The sequence below is a fragment of the Amaranthus tricolor genome, chromosome 10 (assembly GCF_026212465.1).
Source record: "Amaranthus tricolor cultivar Red isolate AtriRed21 chromosome 10, ASM2621246v1, whole genome shotgun sequence".
Classification (NCBI taxonomy): Eukaryota; Viridiplantae; Streptophyta; class Magnoliopsida; order Caryophyllales; family Amaranthaceae; genus Amaranthus; species Amaranthus tricolor.
In genome coordinates this window covers 6130980-6154060 of record NC_080056.1, presented here as the reverse complement: position 1 = coordinate 6154060, position 23081 = coordinate 6130980, and the positions used below count along the sequence as shown (strand labels likewise).

Sequence of the window (23081 nt, the reverse complement as noted above, 5' to 3'; positions counted from 1 at the left end):
CCTTGACATGTTATCAGTAGCTATCGTGACAAGAGTTCACAGGTTCGAATCTCAACCACCCCTCATTTAAAGTGGAATATTCAGCATCTATGTACATCTACACTTCTAACCCAATGAGCTCTTAAGTGAGGGACTGAGGGGGCGTTTAGAGTATATAACATATCCCGAGACCTCAACCATCAGCTTAAGCTTTTGGTTGAGTTGGTTCCTTGACAGTATTCACTTGGGTCATCCGGTTGATTTCAGATCAGATAATTCAAGTCAGTTTAAAATTGGGTATTGGTTTATACATATTATTAATCCATTATTTATGTCGGATCAAATTAAATTGGGTTACAATATCGAATAAATATCAGATTATCAAATATGGTTTAAACACCTCTAAATAGATGATTTGCGCAGGTTTATGTAGAATGTGGGCCCAAGAGTTAATTCATAAACATAAACTGGGCAAAAATAGAAGAAAAGCTTCAACGAAGTGATAGCAGACAAATTGGAGGAAGTTCATCAAGCGAATACTCTGACAAGCCCACTGGTACGTCCATTCGGGCTTACCTCTGAGCAGGTTGTAGAAATATTAATAGGATGCATTTCGACCAACTTTCGGCCACTTTCACCGGTTGAATATAATCTTACAAATAGTCGAAAATTTTCTTGCTTATTTTACATCATTTCTAACAATAATGTAAGAGTTCTTTCATCTAAACAATGCAAATAAGTGGGACCGAGAATACTAAGAATGTTGTATATTACTTCAATATGGAGTATATTGTACTAATACTAAGGATGTTAATTATACTAGTACTTGTTTTGTGATTGTGTAGTATGATGTGTGGTCGTTGAAAGAACTTGTATGTTACTCTCTATGTAAATAAAAATATAATTGTTTGTCTTATTTATTTTGTTTTTTTTTTTTTTGTGGATTTAGATCTGAACATAGATCTGTAATTTTTAAAAATTTTAGAATTTAGGGTCCTTATTGATGTGTATAAGTCTAAAAACGAGTGTAATTAAATATAAAATAGATTTAGAATGAGTTTAAGATCGATTATGAGTTGTATAACGAGTCGGGTCTATAAGAGGTCTGACGGGTCTAGGTTTTAAACGAGTATGTAAAGAGAGTTTAGATTGGATTTGGGTTTAAAGTTGTTGGATCCAAACCCATTTATGTTTTTTGGACCCCAACCCAGACCCCTTGGGAGTAAAAAATAGAGTCATCTCTAGGATGGGCGTTGAACCCACGATCATTCATTTATTTATATAGAATAGACAAAGGAAAAGAAGGAAAGTGGCTAGAATCTAAATAATTTTGTCATTCCTAATTAAAGATAGATATCTTTACATATGTCATTTCTTTAAGAACAACTTGATAGCGTGTAGAAAAAATCTATTCGAGTTATTGAGTCAATTTTGAGACATATGTTTTGAGTCGGTTTAAAATCAGATGTTAAGTCCATTTTGGTTTTTACTTCTTCCGTTCTGAAATACTCGTTACAACTTGTACTCATTGACACTATTATCCTTCAAGCTTATTTCATATATTACGCCTAATGCATAAGGAAAAATATAGTGAACTGAGATTTTGTTTGAATATTCTAATCGCAGACTTTCATAATATTAACTTTTTATAATTTTTAGATGTGTATAGTTCAATATATAAATGATTATAATAACACATTGAATTGCGTAAAAATCAAATACAACATGTATAGTAGAATAAAGGAAATATATAATTGTAAATTTATTTTTAAATCGTGCCAAAATAAATTTAATTACAAAATTAAATAAATATCGAGTGATCGGATTTCCAAATTGATGATCCAAATGGTAGTTAACACTTAAATGCAAAGTTTGACCAAATGGTACCTAACATGTGCATATAGATTACAGGGTCGTCAGTGGAACTAATTTAAGACAATGTATGGTTGTCAAATCTTTACCCAATTCTACAGAAAAAAAAAATCATAAACAAATCACTATTGACTCTTCTGATTATCTATTCGTTCTTTTTTAATTACGTGATCTTCCTCTTCAAGATTTACAAGAAGACAAGATAATATCTTCCTTAGATGTTGACCAAATCAACTACCTTAAGCTCATTATTATGATTATAATTATCAATTAACTCGCTAATATATACTTTAATACAAAATAATCCTATCATTATTTTAGTAAATGGAGTAAAATAAAATTATTTAATATCATAATACTATTTATATATCCAAAATATCAAAGTAATTTTAAAAATAATTATTAGTGTTAATGGTAACTTGAGTGCACCAAATAAAGTATGTACATTAGTGTGTAGAGATAAAATCTTATGAGTATATTAATGGGTGTATTAAGTTGATGACTTAATATGGTGTTAAATGTGGATGTTTATGATGATGTTTAAGTGTATGAATTAATGCTTGAGTTATGGGTGTATTGATGGAGGCACTTAAATAAGGATATTAAGCGGAATAATGAATGATGAAGTTCAGCAGTTTGGCTTTGTAGTTCATGCTTGAACAAGGCACAAGCATTCTACCCATTGCCTTGAACGAGCAGCAAAGAAGGAAGCATCCAAAAGGCTCTGACCATGAGTGCTCGAACGAGTGACATATTGGCTTGAACGAGCATAAGACGTGCAACAAGACAGTAGCCTAATTCAAGACCTGCTAGAACGAGCATGATGGGAGCTTGAACGAGCAGATTGTCAGGGGTGTGCTTTGGATCCTAATATCCTATTTTGGGTCGTTTCATCTTCTTAAAACTGATTTAGTCTTATTAACTCCTAGCATTAAGTTTGATCTTTAATATAGCATCGTTTTCAATAATAAAAATGAAAAATGGTGATCAGCAATGTTATATTTTCTTCGATTTCAAATACTTTCTATACTTACTATACCAACTCTTTTCAAGACGATTTTTTGAACTTGAAAAACTACCAAGTTTATTGGTGGTAAGAAAGATTAGAGGAGGATCCACAATCATTCATCAAACTAACTCATGTGAAGGGTGGATGAGGTGAAGGAAAGGGAGAGATATGTGAAGGGGTGGATGCGGTGAAGGAAGAGGAGAGATAGTGGTGTCGATTGAAAAGGGATCGATAGTAGGTTGTGAGACAGGGATGTCGCACGAAAAGAGATGAGTAATAGGTTGTAACCTTCAATAATAATAATAATAATAATAATAATAATAATAATACCCAATGTCCCGCTTGGAAGTAGGGTTTGAGTGAGGAGAGATGATGAAAAATCCATACATGTACTCCTTTCACAGGGAGGACTAGAAGAAAGCGGTCGATTTTACCCCCAAATATGTAGAAGCCCTGCATAAAAAAGGATATGGGTGGCGATATTTTCACAAAGAAACAGCTACTTGAAAAAAAAAGGTAAGAAGCAATAAGAAGACAACTAAATAGACTATCAGTAATCTCAAAATCCATTTGGGAGATCGTACCATGGTGCATTCTTTTTGCTGATGACATAGTTTTGGTTGCAGAAAAAAAGGAGGAGGCTAACATTAAATTGGAAGAGTGGAGGGAAGCCTTACAGGGTAAGGGGTTGCGCATAAATCGTTCGAAGACAAAATACTTGCGATGCATTTTCAGTGGGAAAGAATCGATAGGGGAGCCAGAGGTGACCGTAGGGGGAGAAGTTGTCGCATGTATGTCCAAGTTCAAATATTTGGGATCAGTGATTCAGAGTAATGGGGAAATCGATGGAGACGTTACTAATCGTATACAAGCGGGTTGGCTTAAGTGGCGAGCAGCAACCGGGGTGCTTTGTGATAAAAAGTTTCCGAGGAGATTAAAAGGTAAATTTTACCACGTTGCAATTAGGCCGACGTTGTTATATGAGACAGAATGTTGGCCCGTAAAGAAGGTTTTCGAACAAAGGATAGAAGTAACAAAAATGCGTATGCTGAGGTGGATGTGTGGTAATACTATGATGGATAGGATAAGAAACCGTGAATTTAGGGAGAAATTAGGGGTTGCACCTCTCTCTGCAAAGATGTGGGAGAACAGGTTGAGATGGTTTGGGCATCTGCAGAGAAGGACACATGACGCCCCAGTAAAAAGGATCGAATGCATCATAGTGAAGGGCAAGAGAAGTTGAGGATGACTTAGGAGAACGTGGGAGGAACAGATTAAAAGACATGCATGAACTTCACCTCTCCAAGGACCTGACCAAGGATAGGGGCAGTTGGCGGCGCCTTATCCAAGTCTTAGATTACTAAACCCGTCCCTTTTACCCATCGTTTGTTATTGTTCATTGCCTTCAATTATCGCGCTTTACCTTCTTCTTTACTTTTATCTTTATTTTTAGTTATTTGTACGTATTCTTTTATTCTATTTGTAAGTTGCAGATTTCTCTCTCTTTGAAGACCTTTCTCGAGTCGAGGGACTCTTTGACCGCACTTTTCTTTATGGGTATGAACTGCCGTCTTTCTTCCTTCCCCAGACCCTGATCATAATTTTCTATAAGCGGAATACATTTGGTATGACGATGATGAAGAAGTAATATGTATACAATTATAATTATAATGTAATATAATTAAAGTAATTTTTTTTATAAGAAAATTATTAATGGAACGACACATATGAACAACACGATGACAAATTATTGTAGGCCTTGTATGAGCTTTGTTTTTTAGCGTCAACACAACACAAATTGACACACCACAACACAAATTGACACACCACAACTTGATATCAAACACAACATATCTAGTATGTATATATTCTTCCGTTTCTACTATACTTACCACATTTAAATTTCTACGCAATTCAATGTCATATTATGTTCATTTATAGAGTATTTAACTATACACATCTAAGAATTATAAAAAGTTAATATTATGAAAGTATGCGATTAGATGATTCAAAATAAATTTCAATTGACATTCAATCCTTAATATCTATAATTATATATGATAAAAAATTATAAAAATTTGATATTAATAATCTTTGCATCGAAACGAATCAAACAAGATCTCACTTGATTATGTTTTAACTTATAGATTACAAATTAAGAGAGATAAGTGAATAGAGTAACTATCTCCAATATTGAGAGTAAATTGAAATAAAGAAAGTATATGTCAATGTCTACAATGTAACGGGTATTTCAGGACGGTTGAAGTCTAAGTAATTAGCACCACAATTTTCATGGTTAATTGGGTCCTAGCCTCATAGGCGGCTAACTATGTACTATCTTAATTGGTAATAATCAAAACCGTCACAGAAAAAATAACGGTCTTTCAGAGAGTGGAAACAATTCCTCTCCTCTTATTTTCTTTTTTCCCATTTTTTTTCCTTCCATCCATCGCTTCCATTTTCCGCCATTTTTACACCTTTTTCTTGCTTCTTCGTCCTTTACTTTTCTCTCTCCCTTTCAGGCGTTTCCTTCGGATCAATCTATTTTTCCTTTTCTTTCTCCTCAAATCTCTCTTCTCTCTCTAAAAGTTATCGGTTCTCGTTTTATCTTCTCTCTGCTCTTCCTTCCTCAAACATTTCTGGCTTTGTCTGCTCGATTTCGAGAGCTCTTGCTCATCGCTAGAGCTCTCGATCGAGCTTTTTGATTCTGTTATTTGTTTATATGAATGTCAATTAGTTTATCAATCTTTAATCGAAATGTATGTATAATCTCTATATATTTTTTATTTGTCAATTGTTCAGCCATCGTCTGTAATCGTTTCGATTATTGACCCTTTTAATGTTTTATTGTTGAATTTTTGTATGAAATTTCACAAATTTAATCAATTAAAACACTGTTTCTGGATTTTGACTTCTTTTCTTATTTTTGATGATTGCAGGTCTGTTGAGTGATAATTCTATCAAGAAATTAAGCTTTTGAAATCAGATAGAGAAGCGAGAAGTTTAATTAAAATGGAGATGGCGGCACAAATAAAGCGAGGAATTTCGAGACAATTTTCGGCAGGATCATTAAGGAGGTCTGGGAGGTTTAGCTTCAGGAGACAATCATCAATGGATCCTCAGAGAAACACTAAAAGATTCAGCTTCGGACGACAGTCATCGCTCGATCCGATTCGGCGAAGCACGGTGCTGGAGGAGCCGTTGACGGTACCGGAGAATCTGGACTCAACGATGCAGTTATTGTTCATGGCTTGTACAGGGGATGTGAAAGGAATTGAAGGTTTGTTGAATGAAGGAACTGATGTTAATAGCATTGATTTGGATGGAAGAACCGCTTTGCATATTGCCGCGTGTGAAGGGCATATTGAGGTGGTGAAGTCGCTGTTAAGTCGTAAAGCTAATATTGATGCTCGTGATCGTTGGGGTAGTACGGTATGCATCTATCTTTCTGTCCAATTCAACTAATTCTAATTATAAATTAGTACCATCTTTCTATCCGTTTCAATTCAAATACTGAAAATAATCTCGCTTGATGTTATTAATACAATGTCTAATAGGTAAGTGATTGATAAAATTTGATGATGATTCTAAGATTAAACAACTATTTACTAGATAAATAATTGGCAAATAAGATTAGATGTAGTTCCCTTATTAAGTGGATTGTGGAGGGGATTATGTTTATTTTTTAGTCGGCAAGTGTGAAATCAACAGTTTGGGGCTTTTCATAATAATTATTAATTAAAGCTATGAATTGACGTGTTTTATTCATATCATGTAGTACTTCAAAGTTTTGTGTCAAATGTCAATCAAAGCCATGATTAATTTTTTGAAGGCTTTAGTCGCATTTGTCAATTAAAGGTTTGTGGAGAAAACAGTGGGAACGTAATAGTATTGCAAGCTGTAAGCTAGTATTATTTATTTGGAATGGTCACAAATTCATTAGCATGGTAGAACTAATGTGTGTTCCTGAAATCGATCAAATTATTCAAATGCTATTCTATCTTTGGACGCTTACCTACAGTTTGGGTAAAAAAATATAGAAGGAAATTTGTAAGAAATGACGTTAATATAGGGCACATATAATGCATGTACGACAGTAAGAGGCGGGGTGGAAGTTGGGTATATTCATTTTTCATGAGTGACAGAAGTTGGGGAGTTTTCTAAAGCTTGTTAAGAGTTCCTACATTAAATGTATATCAGATGCGTGAAATAGGAAAATATCTTCTACATTGTGAACTGTGATATGGCATAGTGTCCTTCATTTTTATGATAGTTCCAAACAAGTGCATGTTAGATACCTTTAAATATGTGAAGTCAATGTTCAGCGATTCATATAGATGCTGATGGCTCAGATATGATGACAGATACATTTACAACTGAAAAACTTATTGAAATTGATATTGATTCTCTTAAAATTCTATTCAAGGTTTTGATAAAGATGATATACGTGAAAATTAACTTAATTCCAACAAAGAATATTAAAATGCAATGTGTTTTAATGATGTGTATAATATTGCCTAAGACAGTTTGTCTTACTTCTATTTTTGTTAGGTGAAAACTCGAAAGAGTTGATGATTTCTGATGTATTTCTAACTTACTCTTATATCCTCTCAGCTGCTGCTATGTAATTTTGGTACTGTTTGATTTCTGGTTTAATATCGATTTTGAGAGTTTATTTTCTGAATCCCTATTCTTCATTCAATCATAGGGTTTTGTTTTATACAAGTGCACTACATAACTGCCACATTATTACATGACTGCTCTTTCTAAGTAACCGACACTTACTATGTAATAACTGCTGTAATAAGTAACTTCTACACTAACCCTAATTAAAATATACTGGATATGTTTATTTTCATAATCTAACACTCCCCCTCAAGTTGGGTCGTCGGGTCACCAACACCCAACTTGCGTAAAACTTCTTCAAAGAACTGAGATCCAACTGCCTTTGTAAGAATATCCGCTAGTTGATATTTTGACTTGACATGTGGAAGTTTGATCACCTGTGCTTCTAGTTTCTCCTTTATAAAATGTCTGTCGACTTCTACATGTTTTGTGCGATCGTGTTGAACTGGGTTTTCTGAAATGTTGATAGCCGCTTGATTATCACAGTATAGCTCACAACTCCTCGTAGGGGTAAACCCCAGTTCAGTTAGTAACTTTCTCAGCCATAGAACTTCTGTGATTCCCTTCGCTACACCCCTGAATTCAGCTTCTGCACTGGACATAGCAACCACCTTTTGTTTCTTGCTTCTCCACATGACTAGATTTCCTCCTAATAGCGTAAAGTAGCCTGATGTTGACTTCCTATCGTCTCTGTCTCCTGCCCAATCAGCGTCTGTATATGCCACAAGATTAAGGTGACCATTCTTCTGATTTAAGATTCCCTTTCCAGGGCATCCTTTGAGGTACTTGAGAATCCTATAAACTGCGTCCATACGCTGAACCTGCAGTCTGTGCATGACTCGGCTAACTACTCCTACTGCGTATGCAATATCAGGCCTTGTGTGAGCTAAGTAGATTAATTTCCCTACCATGCGTTGATACTGCATTCGATCAGCCAGTTTTCCTCTTTCAATCATCTAAAGTCCATGGTTCATCATCATTAATGTCTCAACGGGCTTGCAGTCCAGCATCCCTGTTTCAGCTAACAGGTCTAAAACATACTTCCTCTGGGATATGAAGATTCCCTTGTTTGATCTGAGAACTTCAATCCCTAGAAAGTATTTCAGTCTGCCAAGGTCTTTCATCTCAAATTCTTGGAATAGTTTTTCCTTTAGATTGACTATTTCTTCTCTGTCATCCCCGGTGATGATCATGTCATCAACATATATTATTAGACATGTTATTCTCCTTCCTCTTCGTCTGAGAAACAAGGTGTGATCCGAGTTGCTTTGGCGGTAACCAAATCTCTTCATCGCAGAGGTGAATCTTCCAAACCATGCTCTAGGAGACTGTTTCAACCCATACAAAGCTTTCCTCAACCTGCACCCCTCATTTTCTGAGAACCCTGATGTAAACCCTGGTGGGGCTTCCATGTACACTTCCTCCTGTAGTTCTCCATGTAGAAACGCATTTTTCACGTCAAATTGGTGAAGGGGCCAGTCTAAGTTTGCTGCAATGCTGAACAGAACTCGAATTGTATCAAGCTTAGCAACTGGAGAGAAGGTTTCTGAGTAATCAACTCCATACGTCTGAGTGTATCCTTTTGCCACGAGTCGAGCTTTGTATCTTTCAATTGTGCCATCTGATTTGTATTTGATTGTGAATACCCATTTACAACCGACAACTTTCAATCTGTTCGGTAAGGTGCACTTTTCCCATGTGCCATTCTTCTTGAGAGCTTTGATCTCTTCCTCCATAGCTTTTCTTCAGTGAGCGGAAGTTAGGGCTTCTTCGACCGTGGTCGGGCTTTTGGTTGCATCTAGGATTGCCTTAAATGCTAAGGCACTCCGTGACAAATTTCCTGTGTCAGACTTCTTAAAGGGATATCTCGAACGTTTTGCTTCATACTCTGGATCATATCTCCTTGGAGGAACTCCTCGAGTGGAACGAGGGGGTAAAACATATGATTCACTATCAACATTTTGACTATCATGATTCCCTGTTTTAATTGTATTTGCGACAATTTCCTCATTCAAAGTGTCAACAACCACATTTTCATCAATCAAAGTGTCAAAAACCACATTTTCATCATTCAAAGTGTCAATTGGAACAATACTATCAAGATTTGCATGACTCACCTGATGACCAGACAGGATTGGGAGTGGCAGAGGAGTGGACAAAATATCTTGGTGAGGTGGCTCTGTAGCATCGTCTACTTGATCTTTTGGGTCTAGGTTGGACAACCACGGAGTGACTAACCATCTGAGATCGTCATTTTGCTTCCCCCCCTGACATCGAAGATGGTGGTAGTAGTATTCGTTCTCGATGAATTCGTAATCCATGGTGGTGTAGACTTTTCTAGTTAAGGGATCATAACACCGTTAACCCTTCTGATTCCTACCATATCCGATAAGAACACATTTGATCGCTCTTGGTTCAAGTTTGTTTTGTACCCGAGCTGGACAATGAACAAAAACTATGCACCCAAATATACGAGGATGTAGAGTATGTGAGGAAGGTACAGAAAAATGGGTTTGGAGTGTGGCTAAGGGTGTATGGTATTGAAGACTCTTTGTGGGAAGTTATTGGTAAGGTAGTTGGCGGTGGCGATAGCTTCAGGCCAAAGATTAGTGGGAGCATGGGAATCAAGCATCATAGTACGGGTCATCTCAAGAAGTGTGCGATTTTTCCGTTCTGCCACTCCATTTTGTTGAGGTGTATTAGGGCAAGAGGTCTGATGTATAAGTCCCTTTTGTTTAAAGAATTGTTGCATGTTAGAGTTAATGTATTCTTTCCCGTTATCAGTTTGGAACATGCGGGGTTGGGTTTGGAATTGGGTACAGATCATATTATAGAATTCAACAAACACATGAAACACTTCAGATTTCTGTTTAAGGAAGTAAATCCAACTCATTCGGGTGCAATCATCAATAAACGTAACAAAGTATGAAAACCCATGTAAGCCTACTACGGGAGCAGGACCCCACACATCAGAATGAACCAACATAAAAGGCATATCGGCTTTATTCAAACTATTAGAATATGAGTGTTTATGACTTTTTGCAAGAATACAAGTTTCACACTTAAACTCAGATTTCAACCCTACAAAATTAGGAAAAAGTTTTTCTAGATACCCTATTGATGGATCTCCCAAACGTCGATGCCACGTCCATGGTTGTCCTTCCTCTGACTCGCGAACAAGAACCGCTTTGCCTTTTTGAGTCTCCTCTTCCAAGTAATATAGTCCACCTCTCTCAATACCATGCCCAATAATTTTCCCTGTCTGGGCATCTTGCACAAAACAACATCCAGGTTTAATGAGAATAGTACAATCGAGGTCTCTAGTGAGCTGGCTTACTGACAATAATTTATGTGACAGGTCAGGGACAAATAAACAATTTTTTAAAGTGAGATTTTTTGTAAAAGAAATAGTCCCAGCTCCGCTCACTTCAATTTTTTCCCCATTAGCTGTTTTAATGATGTTTTTCATGGGTTTGTCACAAGTTAAAAAATCGCTCGGGTCATATGACATTGAATCGATGGCACCACAATCAAAGATCCAACCCCCTTTAAAATAAGACGATGTATTAAAAGAGGACGAAAAATTTTGGCATGGGAGAGAGTAGCCACGTGACCCTTTCTCCCCTTTAAAAGGCGGAGTGACTCTCCCTCTTTTCTCACCCTCTCCCCTGAACCCTAAGGTGAGGGCGCCTCCTTCTCTGCTTCTGGTACCTTCTTCCTCGTTGTTCTTGGAGTCTGTCATATTCATGGCTTCTCCTTGTTTCTCCCCTTCTTCCATGGGTGTTGGACCTTATGTGCTCCATCCTACGGCTGCCGTTCCCGTCCGATGTTGATCTAGAAATTGAGCCGGTTTTCTTTCTCCCCTTTTCTTGGTATCCGGCCACCACTCTGGGTAACCCACGAGTTTAAAACACTTGTTTTTTGTGTGCCTCGTACCACCACAGTAGGTACAATTTAGGTGAGTTTTTTCATCATCCCTCCGGTAAGTTTTCCCTTTGGCTGAGAAAGCCCCACCGGTGCCCGGTGAGTCAAGATCTGATGAGGGGTCCTTCTTCATGATGTGGCGTCTCATTACCTCCCTCCTTATGCTAGCATAGGCCTCCTCCACTGTTGGGAGTGGGTCTAAAAGAAGAAGATCTCTTCTGTCTTTGTCAAATGACTCATTGATTCCGGCTAAAAACTGGTATAAACGATTTTGTTGGGTTAACTGATTGTAGATGATGATGTCTTCTGGATCCTTCATGGGGTTCGGTTGTCTTCTATCTATTTCCTTCCAAAGCATGAGTAGTGTACTGTAGTAGGTCTCGATTGTGTTTGTGTCTTGTTGACTTTTGTTGGTTTTGACTGTTAGGTCTCTAATAGCTTATAAAGCGTGCACACCATTTTCAATTTATCGATGTGGGATAACTCATCCCAACACCCCCCTCATATGCGAAACCCCCGTCAAGTTCGCATGTGGGAGTAATCAATTAGGGTAGGAACGGCATTCTTTTCGAACCTACCATTTTTAACTTGTTGATCGAACCATCGGCTCAGATACCATGATTTCTGGTTTAATATCGATTTTGAGAGTTTATTTTCTGAATCCCTATTCTTCATTCAATCATAGGGTTTTGTTTTATACAAGTACACTACATAACTGCCACATTAATACATAACTGCTCTTTCTAAGTAACCGACACTTACTATGTAACTGCTGTAATAAGTAACTTCTACACTAACCCTAATTAAAATATACTGGATATGTTTATTTTCATAATCTAACACTGTTGATTCATGCTAGTTAATGTTAGTTTCTAATTTCTTAAGCACACAAGGTTCACAACCGCTTCTTGTTGCAACTTCCTTCATATAGGCACCATTTAGACCCTTGACTAATTGATCTGCAACTCCATAGCCAACTTATGTGTAATTTTTTTTGTTGAACTGTCTGAAATGACAAATTGATGTGTATCATTTGGATCTTTTATTTTATTACTGCATATTGCTCTCTTGTTTTCCTATGATCAATTTATTCTTCTGTTTTTCACTTCCGCGGTCTGTCATTCTTTTTTGTGCTCTAAATATTCAAGTTGCATCAATAATGAGACTTGTGTTTCTGTAAGTATACCTCTGATGGTACCCGGCTACTTTTTTATGCTATGGGGGCTAGTTCTCTGAACTTATTGTTATTCACTTGGTTCTTCTCAACTGGAAAGTAATAAAAACTTATCAATAAGGTTGCTACTCTGCAGGCAGCAGCTGATGCTCAGTACTATGGAAATATGGAAGTGTACAATGTTTTGAAGGCTCGGGGAGCAAAAGTTCCTGTATGATAAGACTTGTTCTATTTTAATTTTCTTTATTCTGTTTGTTTCTATATGAATCACAAATAGACTCCCTAATTTGCATGTTTTCTGGCAGAAAACTAGGAAAACTCCAATGGTAGTTGCAAATCCCAAGGAAGTTCCAGAATACGAACTTAATCCACTTGAGCTTCAAGTTCGCAGATCTGATGGTATTGCAAAGGCATGGTCTTCATCCTTTCATTTTCTGGATTTTTCTTATCTTTTACATGATGAATCAAAAATAGCAGAACATATGCCTCATATGCCCTGAGATAAATAATGTCTAAAATCTGAAAACAAACTAAAATTAAACTCTTTGCTATAGGATACAGTGTATGTTTTTTGCTTATCTACTCTAGATTATTTTCTTATAATTTATAATCTGGAACACTGTATGTTTTCAATTGCGAGTTGAGTTCACCATTTTCCTGGCTTTTCTTGCATCAGCTGTTAGTTCTGTAACTATTGTCTCAAAAGCTTATAGTCTGATATTCCATTGGATTTCCTATTATGATATTAGATCCTATGGCACACTAAAATTACTTCTTTATGAAGTGGCAATTGCAAGGCATTGTTGTCTATTGCATTCGGATCAATGGTCAGTTTGAAACAACCCTGTTGTGAATATGAAGGACAACAGGCTAGTGTTTGAGACGAAACAACTACCAGCAATTACAACAAAGAGTATAGAAAAATGTCAAGGAAAATTAGAATAGCAACATGTGATATAATAATTACATACATTAAATGATTACATTGTATTCTCAAGCTCACTTCGGGGGTTTTTGGTATGGCAAATGGAAATGTAACGGAAAAGAAATGCATTAAGAAAGATAAGGTTAATATTAAGTGTTATTATTATCAATTGTTTGGTATAAAATAGATATAAGGGAATGAGAAGAAAGAGAGAGCACCAATGATGGGGAATTGATTTCTAGTGAGAAATGAATGGTAACAATTTGGAGGTATCTATTACCCTTATGAAAGGGATTGGCTTATTTTGTTAAACAAACAAAACCTATATTATTAACTTTGGAGGAAATTATAATCCCTATGTATCTGATATGCCAGCAAATAACAACAACATAATGGAATGATTTAAGTGAATCCCTATTTGGACATGAAAAGAACATACCAAACACCCCCTTAGTGTTTGCTCAATCGAACTCACAAGTTTGGGGTGTTCAACTAGCTTTTACGTGCTCATATATGAGCCCTTAGGCTACTTCGATGGAGATTTTTTGTTTGAAGATTAGGTCCCCTCTTTAGTGGTTCTCCCTTCACACTATTTGTCTCAAATTTCTCTTGAAGTTTCTCACACTTATATGACTTTCCACCACTCTTCTTCTCTCTTCAAGGCCCTCTTTATAGCTCTGAAGGCAAGCGGAAGCAATTCCTCAAAAGCATACAATTCAAATCATGGGCGAAGCCACATTGGGGTCGGGGGAAGCCCGGGCTCCCTTGCTGAAAATGTGATTCTTTGTAATTTTGGCTTTGGCCCCCCTTACTAATATGATATAAAATGTAAAGAGGGCGTAAAATTTAACAAAAATCTCTATAGCTCAATGGTTGGGGAAATATATTTGTAATCTAAGGTTAAGGGATCAAACCCTAATATGAGCTTTTATTTTTTAATAGATTAATAAACTAATAAATTTATATTATAATGTGATTGTTCATTATCTTTCATAATATCACATTCATCATTTTTAGTGCGTATGTCTATATTTTTTCTATCTTAATTTTAGTAGTGTTTTTTTTTTGGAGACTTAGTAGACAAATATATGGAGTCAAAACCACTTAGTTTTTTTTTTCAAAAGGAAAATTATAGGGAAGCTTCAACTCTATATGTTAAATATAATTTTTGCTATGATTCAAGTTTATTTCAGTCTATGATTTAAAATTTTCATAGTTTAACTTAGTTTTTACATAATAAATAATTTGCTAATTTATCGACAATTTGGCCCCCAACTCAAAATCCAGGCTTCGCCTTTGATTCAAATGCATGCTTAGTACAGAAAACCAAGCATCATGTGCAATGACTTGTCTGAGCCAAAAGTTTTTGTCCGAGCACCTAGGCTACTCGTATGAGCACTTAGGTTGCTCATCTGCGATTCTTAGACATTCTTCTTGTGCTCATGCATGTTGCTCGTTGAGTTGTCGGGATAGATGCTTGCTCGCTTGAGCAAAGTGTATGCTCGTCCGAGACTCTGCTCTCATATTTGCTCGTTTAAGCTCTTCTATTTTACATGCTCATGTATGAGCTGCCCTTAAGCTTCTTCAGAGGAGTGATTCGTTTGAAGATTACTTCCCTCTTTGGTGGCTCTCCCCTTTTCACTCTCCCCTTTCTTCTCTGCTTTTAAAGCCCTATTGATAATCCCCGAGGCTAAATGAATCAATTCCCCAAAAGCATACTATTGAAACACAAGCTTTGTGGCAAATCAAGAATCACATGCAGCACATTCCTAAAATATTCCGCGTATGTTCATGTACTCATCGCTAGGGCGTATTAGCGAGTGCTCACCTAAACAAATTGTGTACCTGTCCGAGCACAATATCATCCTCCCCTCTACCTGTTTTCTGTTTGAGGTGATTTGTGTTTCATACTTTTTAGCCCCTCTCTTAGTGTTGAATCAAGGTATTACGAACCCTTCCACTTTCCCAGGTTCCTACTCTAGATAAGGGCCTTTGTGGGATGCATCGGGTAGTAATGATCTTGAGACTAGTTCTTGTCGTTTTGAAGTCTGTCGTTGCCCTTTCCTTGGATTTTGATTTATATTAAGCTCTTTCTTACTTGTAACTTCATGTTACTTTTCATCATTTTCCCTTCTTAAAATTGTTGTTTGCCAGTTTTACTGAAAGCTTTGTTCTTGTATTTTACTTATCAGGGAGTATATCAAGTTGCTAAGTGGAATGGAACCAAGGTTGCTGTAAAGATACTAGATAAGGAGAGCTATTCTGATCCAGAAAGCATGTATTTATCTGAGACATTTTCTGAATTTTGATTATTTTCTGAATATGTATTTCTTCATGCATTGCCTAGTATTTGGAAAATACCCCTGTGTTTTTTAACGATGTTCATTTAACCAGTAGCAGTGCTTATGTCGTTTCCCATATCTTCTTTCCTGAATTAGTTATCTAACCATGGTGAACTTATTATTTGCTTTTATGCTGCTTTAATCTATTAGTAGTTTTTATTAATGAGAGCTTATACCTTTTAAGTAAATAAATATCTGTGATCTGAATTGTTCATTTCCTATTTAACTTGCCTTACAGAAATGCTTTTAAATATGAGTTGACATTGTTGGAAAAGGTGCGCCATCCTAATATCATTCAGTTTGTTGGAGCTGTTACTCAAAATATTCCAATGATGATTGTAGTAGAATTCCATCCAAAGGTATCTCCGATACCACTCCAAGTAATGATGTTTGTTATTTTTCCTTCGATAACTTAATTTGATTCTTGATGATATTTTGTCAACCAGTTGCTGCTTTGTGACAAAGATGAAGTTGCACCTCCATGGTTCTGTTTTGTGTAATTGATACATATGGATTGATAATTTTTGTGTACGCAGACCTAAAGAAAATTTTTAAGAAACAAAACTGGAATAGTTTCCTTGTTCTGGATATGTTCTTTGTTTGTCTGGTTCAAAAGACTTATATGCTAGTATTGAATGGCAATGCAGCTTACAAATGATAACCCTTTTTGCTATTGTTGGCATGTTATCTTTCTCACAACTGTGGCTTGATACTTTCACTGCACCAACTTGATATGTCAAGAGCCTCGGCAGTGGATGTGATCGTCCATGCGAATGATCATGCTAAAGTGTGTGGCGAGCAAAACAATGGTGGCTTGGCTTGATGATGCATATGAAAGGCACTGGGCTGCTGGGTGTCTTTGCTCAGACAAGAAACACATTGGCTTGTATATGCAACACATGGGCTCACTTCACAAAGGAATTACGCCCATGTGCGCCACTCAACAATCTCCGCTTGCTTGCGGAGCCCAATGCTTGGGCACTTAACCTTGTGCTTGATGATCAAGTATCTAGCACAGTCATGTGCTAGACTACCCAATAGTTGAACTTGGCAAACTCCTGTGCTAGTCACGAAGGTTATGTCTTAAGACGTAGAGTTGGGCTTAGTTACGTCCCCGACATAGAACTTTGATGCGCCAAACTAAGTCTCGTTAAGCTTGATATGCACCCTCATTGTCACACCCCAAGTGCCTTGGTTCTCACTAACTCTAGCCCAAAAAGTAGATGAGAGAAGGATAGTGACTTAAGCAAGTGAAGAGAGCACACGAGAGTTTATAAGAGAGTTTATCAATTCACTCAAATAGGTTTGTACAAATGCCTTGGATGCCTATTTATAGGCAATTCATTCTATCTTACAAGTTCTAGTACTCTATACATATATACAACCTAGAAAGTTCTACATCACCTAGAACTTTATACAACATTCCAGAGTCATCCACCTAGGATGCTCTTAAGACTTTTACAATACTCTAGGACATACATGAAGATACAAAAATCTCCTGGAATAACCCATAACCTTTTATTCTTTTTAATACCATTTTGGAGATGTCCAAAGTTATATTTAGCTTGTATATTACAATGCCACACTTTTTCTGTCGATCCCATATTCCCATTGCCCTTTTCTTTGTTGCATGGGAGTATACCTTGTTAGTTTTTGGTTCTATTTCTTTAGCTTTATTATTGATTGATCAATGATTCAATGATGGAAAAGAAAATTATAATTTTATCCTACCTTTTTCGTTGTATATTTTCTCTGAATTAAGTTGGGTAAAAAGCAGATACAAGATTCAGGTCCTGATAGTTGGTGTCAGCTAACTGTTTATGATCTTAAAATTCAACTATATTGGATTATTTGTTTACTGACATTTTAAGTTTTGATTGCTTTCATATTTTGATATAGGTTTATATCTTTTCTTCCTTATACTTCAGGGTGATTTAGGCTGCTATCTTCAAAAGAAAGGTCGGTTAAAACCATCTAAATCGTTAAAATTTGCACTTGACATTGCAAGGTATCTTCCATTCTGAGTAAATTTTATTTTAAATTTTTAGAAACTCAAGTAGTGCTAAATTGAGGAACTTCCACCTCGTAGTTTCAACTTATTATACTTTCTTTCCTCTTGTGATTGTGCTATTTCTTGTCAGGGGAATTAATTGCCTACACGAGTGCAGACCTGATCCAGTTGTTCATTGTGATCTGAAGCCCAAGTAAGACAACCAAATGCAAAAGAACTCTATTTACAAACCACTAGGATGATATTACAATTTTTTAATAACTGAAAATTTGGTAAGATGCCAGAAATATTTTGCTCGATAGTTCAGGACTATTGAAAGTAGCAGGATTTGGTTTGGTACGATTATCAAAGATATCAGCTGATAAATTTAAAATGGCGGACCCTGGAGCTGGCACTCGTAATGCAAGTAAGTATAGCAGTTAGGAAACTCTTTGAGCTCTATTTTCCTTGCAAAAAGAGTCAAGTTTATATCATCACAAGTCACAACTACTCATCTAATTATGTCTATCAACAACACACAATTATTCCAATGCTAGTAAAAGGCCCCCACTTAGGCGTGGTTCGGGGGTTTCAATGTATGCAACTTTACCATGGTTAGTGATGATAATAAAGACGTTTTTCTTGACTGACCCTTTGTAGCAAACTTTATTTACAACTTCATATAAATAAGTGCACTTGATTTAATGAGTCATTTTAATATAGTCCATCATAAATCATAATCTGAAATCAAAGAACTATAATTAGTCTATCAATTAAAAAATAATTTATGCAATAGTGAATAGTGACAATTGTTTTAGCAAATCTTTAGTATGACTTTTATCATAAATATAAAAAATGTAGCATTGATTTTGGGAACATGGTAACTCTAGAGAAAATATGTAAGCTTTGTATTTGCTTCAGATCAATCCGTTGTTTTGCTATGTATTGAAGTTAAAAGTTTTTAAGATAGTATATCAAATGCTTGTACACTTAGGGCTATTAGCAAATCTTTGTAATGTAACTATAGCTTCTAGTTGCTGAAGGTGGATTTCTTTTTGTTCATGTGAATGAATCATTGTGGATTTTGAATGGTTCTGTGTATTCTCTGGAATATGAAGCTTAAATTACTCTATTAAAATTTTTGAGCCTTTTGGCTTTCAGGATCTGCTGAAAAACTTGTGGTCAATTTTTTTTTCCTGTTTGCATATACTCGTGAAGTTTTGTTTCTACTATCATTTTTTAACCGTGGTTTGTAACCAAGCAAAATGGAGCATAGGCATAGTTTACGACCAATTTACAAAAAGACTTTCCTTTTTCTACTGACCAAACAAATAGCTTAAATTCTAGGATTAGTTATCAACAAACTTAGATGAGGAAAGCTGTCTTCTTATACCTCTGCTTTTATGGTCATTGTAGGTGTATATACAGCACCTGAGCTCTACAATGATGAAATATTTGACAAGAGTGTGGATGCATTCTCCTTCGCTGTCATTCTCTATGAGGTAATTTTCAACATTCCATTACCGCACCTAAGAAGAATCTGGGGGGCTGATTGTATGCAACCTTGACTTTGTACTTTAGATATGGGTAATACATCTGTGTATATGATACCACGCTGTTAAGCCATCCATAACGTCTACCTGTGTTGAGGTGAAGCTAGTCAAATCTAAAGTAGAAGTGTTATGTATGATTGCAAATATAAATTTTCAGACTTCGTCATCTATTGTCTCTGGCATACCACACTGTTGCCTCCAGTCAAAATTTAATGACACGTTTCGTAAGTCATGGGTAAAGGTGCTAATTGCAAGTCATTTTCTTCCAATCACCTTCTTCCGATACTAGTGCATGATAGTGTTCCATAGGGGTGTTTAAAAAAACCCGACCCGTTAAGCTGCTGACCCGAAGCTTTAATTGCTGGTCAATTTTAAGAAATAACTTAAAGTTCCGGGTCATGGGCCATGTGAAAAATCTTATTGGGTACTCGTAGACCTGTTTTAAATATAAAAAGATTTTTACTTCTATTTTTTACGTGCTATAAGCTGTAATAGAAAAGACAAAGACTTCTATTTCTGGCTCGAGTAGGCAGGAAAATAATACTATTGAAGAAATAAGACAGATTATTTGATTGGTTTTTAAAATGCTGAAACAAGTAAAGGAACCTAATCAACATTGAAATGTGAAGCTTTAATGCATTATCCTAATCGAGATGAAATTAGAACTTCAATAATAAGCTAGTCAATGTAACCCTCTGCTTGTTTCTTTCATTCGATGAAACTCGAGATGACCAGAGAAGCAAAGATGTGTAAAGGAAAAAGTATAAGCTCTTTCTTTAATTTTGTTTTTGTACTAGTATATCCTATTCTGAATGGTCATTACCGAATGACCAAAATCGCTGTCACATACAGCAAAATGAAAATAGGTAGTAGAAGGGTGCTGTTAGTGATCTAGTGATCTTCGTACCGTACTGTATTAATCGACATTGAAGCTTGATGCTAATAGTAATCAAGATGAAATGTGGCACGACTTAAAGGAAACTAATTAATATTCTTGAGGGTTTATAAATAAGGCCATTTTGGGATCATGTTGGACACTTTTGGACTAATTACTAATTAGGCAGTGAATTATAACATTGTTTTACACATACTGAGAGCTTTGCAGGGACAATTAATCAAAAGATTTTGGGTCCTATTTATGTTAATTTCATATATTTTAATAACAAGCTTCTCTTACCCAGCCCAATTTAGTTTTCTTACCACTAATGTCTCTGATTTCTTTCTGAGCTAAATGAAAGTTCATAGAGGAAATAGGATAATTCAAACTTTTAACTCAAATGCTTTTGTGAAATGATGTGAACTGCTTGTTGGCTCACTTATATCATTTTGCTTGTTTTTTTAGATGATTGAAGGTGTTCATCCTTTCCACCCAAAACCTGCAGAAGAAGCCATTCAGCACATGTGTTTAGAGGGGAAAAGACCACCGTTTAAGAAGTTGAAAAGTTATCCATCGGAATTAAAAGAGTAAGTTCTTTGTTACCTTAAGCATTACTTTGTTACTTTAAAGAATATTCAACTTCTTTGTACAAACTGTCAAGAGGTTAGGGGTTACCGATTTTCTGATGTTCTACATACGAGACACATTGGCAGATGCCAGATGTGTTAGATGAAATGTCAAATGTGTTACCCTCCCCCCACCCCTCCCGAAACAAGAGAGACTTCTTGTTATTTATTTCAAAAGGTTTCCCAAGTTCTTTATTTGCGTTGTATCCTTAGAACTTTTGAGCAAACTTCTATGTTGTATTGTTGTTGGTGCATTACACTTGGTGGTGATACCGAGCCCTGTTTCAGAAATTTTGATGGCTGAAGGATGAATTTGATTCAATAGTAAGTGATAAACATAAATTGAAATATTAAGACCTTTAGATACTGCAAAAGTATCATACTCCTCATTTTTTTTGTATATAACCATGTCACTTTTACTCTTATCTCCTCTCTTTTATTTCTTAATACTCCATTACTTTCACTTGGTATATGTAACTTCTTAATCTCCATGCCAAAAGCAAATGGAAAAAATTCTCTGGGACGGAGTAATTGTAAATTCTTCTTTGCTATTATGCTCCAACATATAATCTTTAAATGCATAAAACTTTTTTATGAAAATTACTAGAAGTTTTAACGAAATGTCTTAATATTCATACAAAATAGTTAATATATATGAGCATATTTTAGATGCAAAAGCACTAATTATAGTGTATATATTACTACACTCCAACTTGTTTTCCTCCATATATATAAAATTGACTTTGCCCAACAAGGATGCCGCTAGCGTGTTCATAGTTACATAATTAAGCTTATTTAGTTAAGCGCTGTACAATTAGTTAAGAGACTACAAAAAAAGGACTTTGTTGAACCTTTTCTGCCCTTTGCATAAAGATCTCTTTACGTAGCTGATACTATTAATATGGGAAAGTTGCGTATCATTCCTAATCATTTGAGAGTTGCTCCTTTCTATTATTGCAATGTCATAAACGCAACATATCGTGGTGTTACAACTTGTTTGCTAACATCAATGTGCATTGTTACCTTGAAAAATACTTATTTTATCATAATTCAAGTTTTCTAGAACATATAGTATATTAAAGCTTATAATAGACCTTTGAGAATCTAATACATATATAAAAAAGATTTATAATGCTAATATATTAGAATAATTGCTTATAATGACATGTGTTTCGCAACAGGGTTTTGCAAAGCAGTAAGCTCAAAACCCCTATATAAAGCCGTCATTATTTAATGGAATGATCTTTTTTTATTCCCTGATTAACTCAGGTTGATTGAACTATGTTGGAGTGGAGATCCTTCTCTTAGACCAAGCTTTGCTGAGATCATTTTGCGGTTGGATGGTGTGGTTGCCCACGGTTCTAAACAAGGATGGTGGAAAGATACCTTCAAGCTTCCTTGGTTGTAGTAAAATGCTATAACACTGCTCGAAATTAGACTTGGTAAGACTGAAATTATACTTTGTGCAATACTTACATTTCTTTGAAAATTCTTCCACGATATTGCTTTCTTCCCAGGTCCCATGTAGACTCCAGAAACCAAAATGTCACATTTTGATTAGGTTAAAGCTCACAATACCTTTTTTTTCTTTACCGTATCTCATGCTGTAAAAGATACTTGCCATTGATATTAGATTGAGAATCCGGATGAGTAATATGCTATGTCACAATTTATCGAAAACTGAACCGAAGAGAATTGGTAAAAACTGGCACGTGCTAGTTTCCGGATTTTGAACCACAAAATCGTAAAAAATGGCATGTATCCTAGTGATGATGTTTGCATTTATGTCAACAATCCCTTTACTACTGTCATTAGAACCTAAAGAAGTGTTTGTAGTGTTGATTGCTAGCACACGTTAGTAATTACTGGAGCAAGAAAAAGAGTTTTATTTGTGGTCTTATACTATGATCTTTGGTGTTGCAGGAATCAGAAGAACTATACTTTGTGGAAGATTTTAATAAATCCAACATGAACACGTCTGGGAATTTACACATTGGAGTTTCGACTAGCCATGAGAATAAGTTTTGGCTAAGTCGTATTTATACATAAAGAAAAGATCCAAGTCATTATCTCTTTTGTTTGTCGTTCTTTTGCTTCTTTTTGTCTTTTCGGAAAGGACTGAAATAACTTTCTATGTACATTGTGAGCAAGAATTTATATATACCCCGTTTTTACTTCTTTCTC

The 23081-nt window shown here is 35.8% G+C and overlaps 2 protein-coding genes across 3 annotated transcripts; both read left to right on the top strand.

Annotated features, from left to right (window-relative positions):
• Nucleotides 1–708: 708 nt before the first annotated feature.
• Nucleotides 709–5812, top strand: LOC130824769 (uncharacterized). The gene is made up of 5 exons (XM_057689788.1): nucleotides 709–771; nucleotides 825–851; nucleotides 3438–4089; nucleotides 5598–5619; nucleotides 5800–5812. Exons 1-5 carry the CDS (start codon nucleotides 709–711, stop codon nucleotides 5810–5812), a joined length of 777 nt encoding a protein of 258 aa, XP_057545771.1.
• LOC130825552 (integrin-linked protein kinase 1-like) lies at nucleotides 5213–23079 on the top strand. Of its 2 annotated transcripts, none has more exons than XM_057690837.1 (13): nucleotides 5213–5619; nucleotides 5800–6292; nucleotides 12721–12795; nucleotides 12890–12994; nucleotides 15702–15787; nucleotides 16090–16210; nucleotides 17780–17859; nucleotides 17993–18055; nucleotides 18147–18268; nucleotides 19258–19343; nucleotides 20737–20858; nucleotides 22167–22339; nucleotides 22821–23079. In XM_057690837.1, the coding sequence occupies exons 2-12, from the start codon at nucleotides 5873–5875 to the stop codon at nucleotides 22303–22305; spliced, it is 1419 nt and encodes a 472-aa protein (XP_057546820.1). In that variant the 5' UTR covers nucleotides 5213–5619; nucleotides 5800–5872; the 3' UTR covers nucleotides 22306–22339; nucleotides 22821–23079. The 2 variants fall into 2 exon arrangements, with proteins under 2 accessions (XP_057546820.1, XP_057546819.1); XM_057690836.1 differs by having other exon boundaries at nucleotides 5217–5619; nucleotides 16090–16231.
• Nucleotides 23080–23081: the final 2 nt, after the last annotated feature.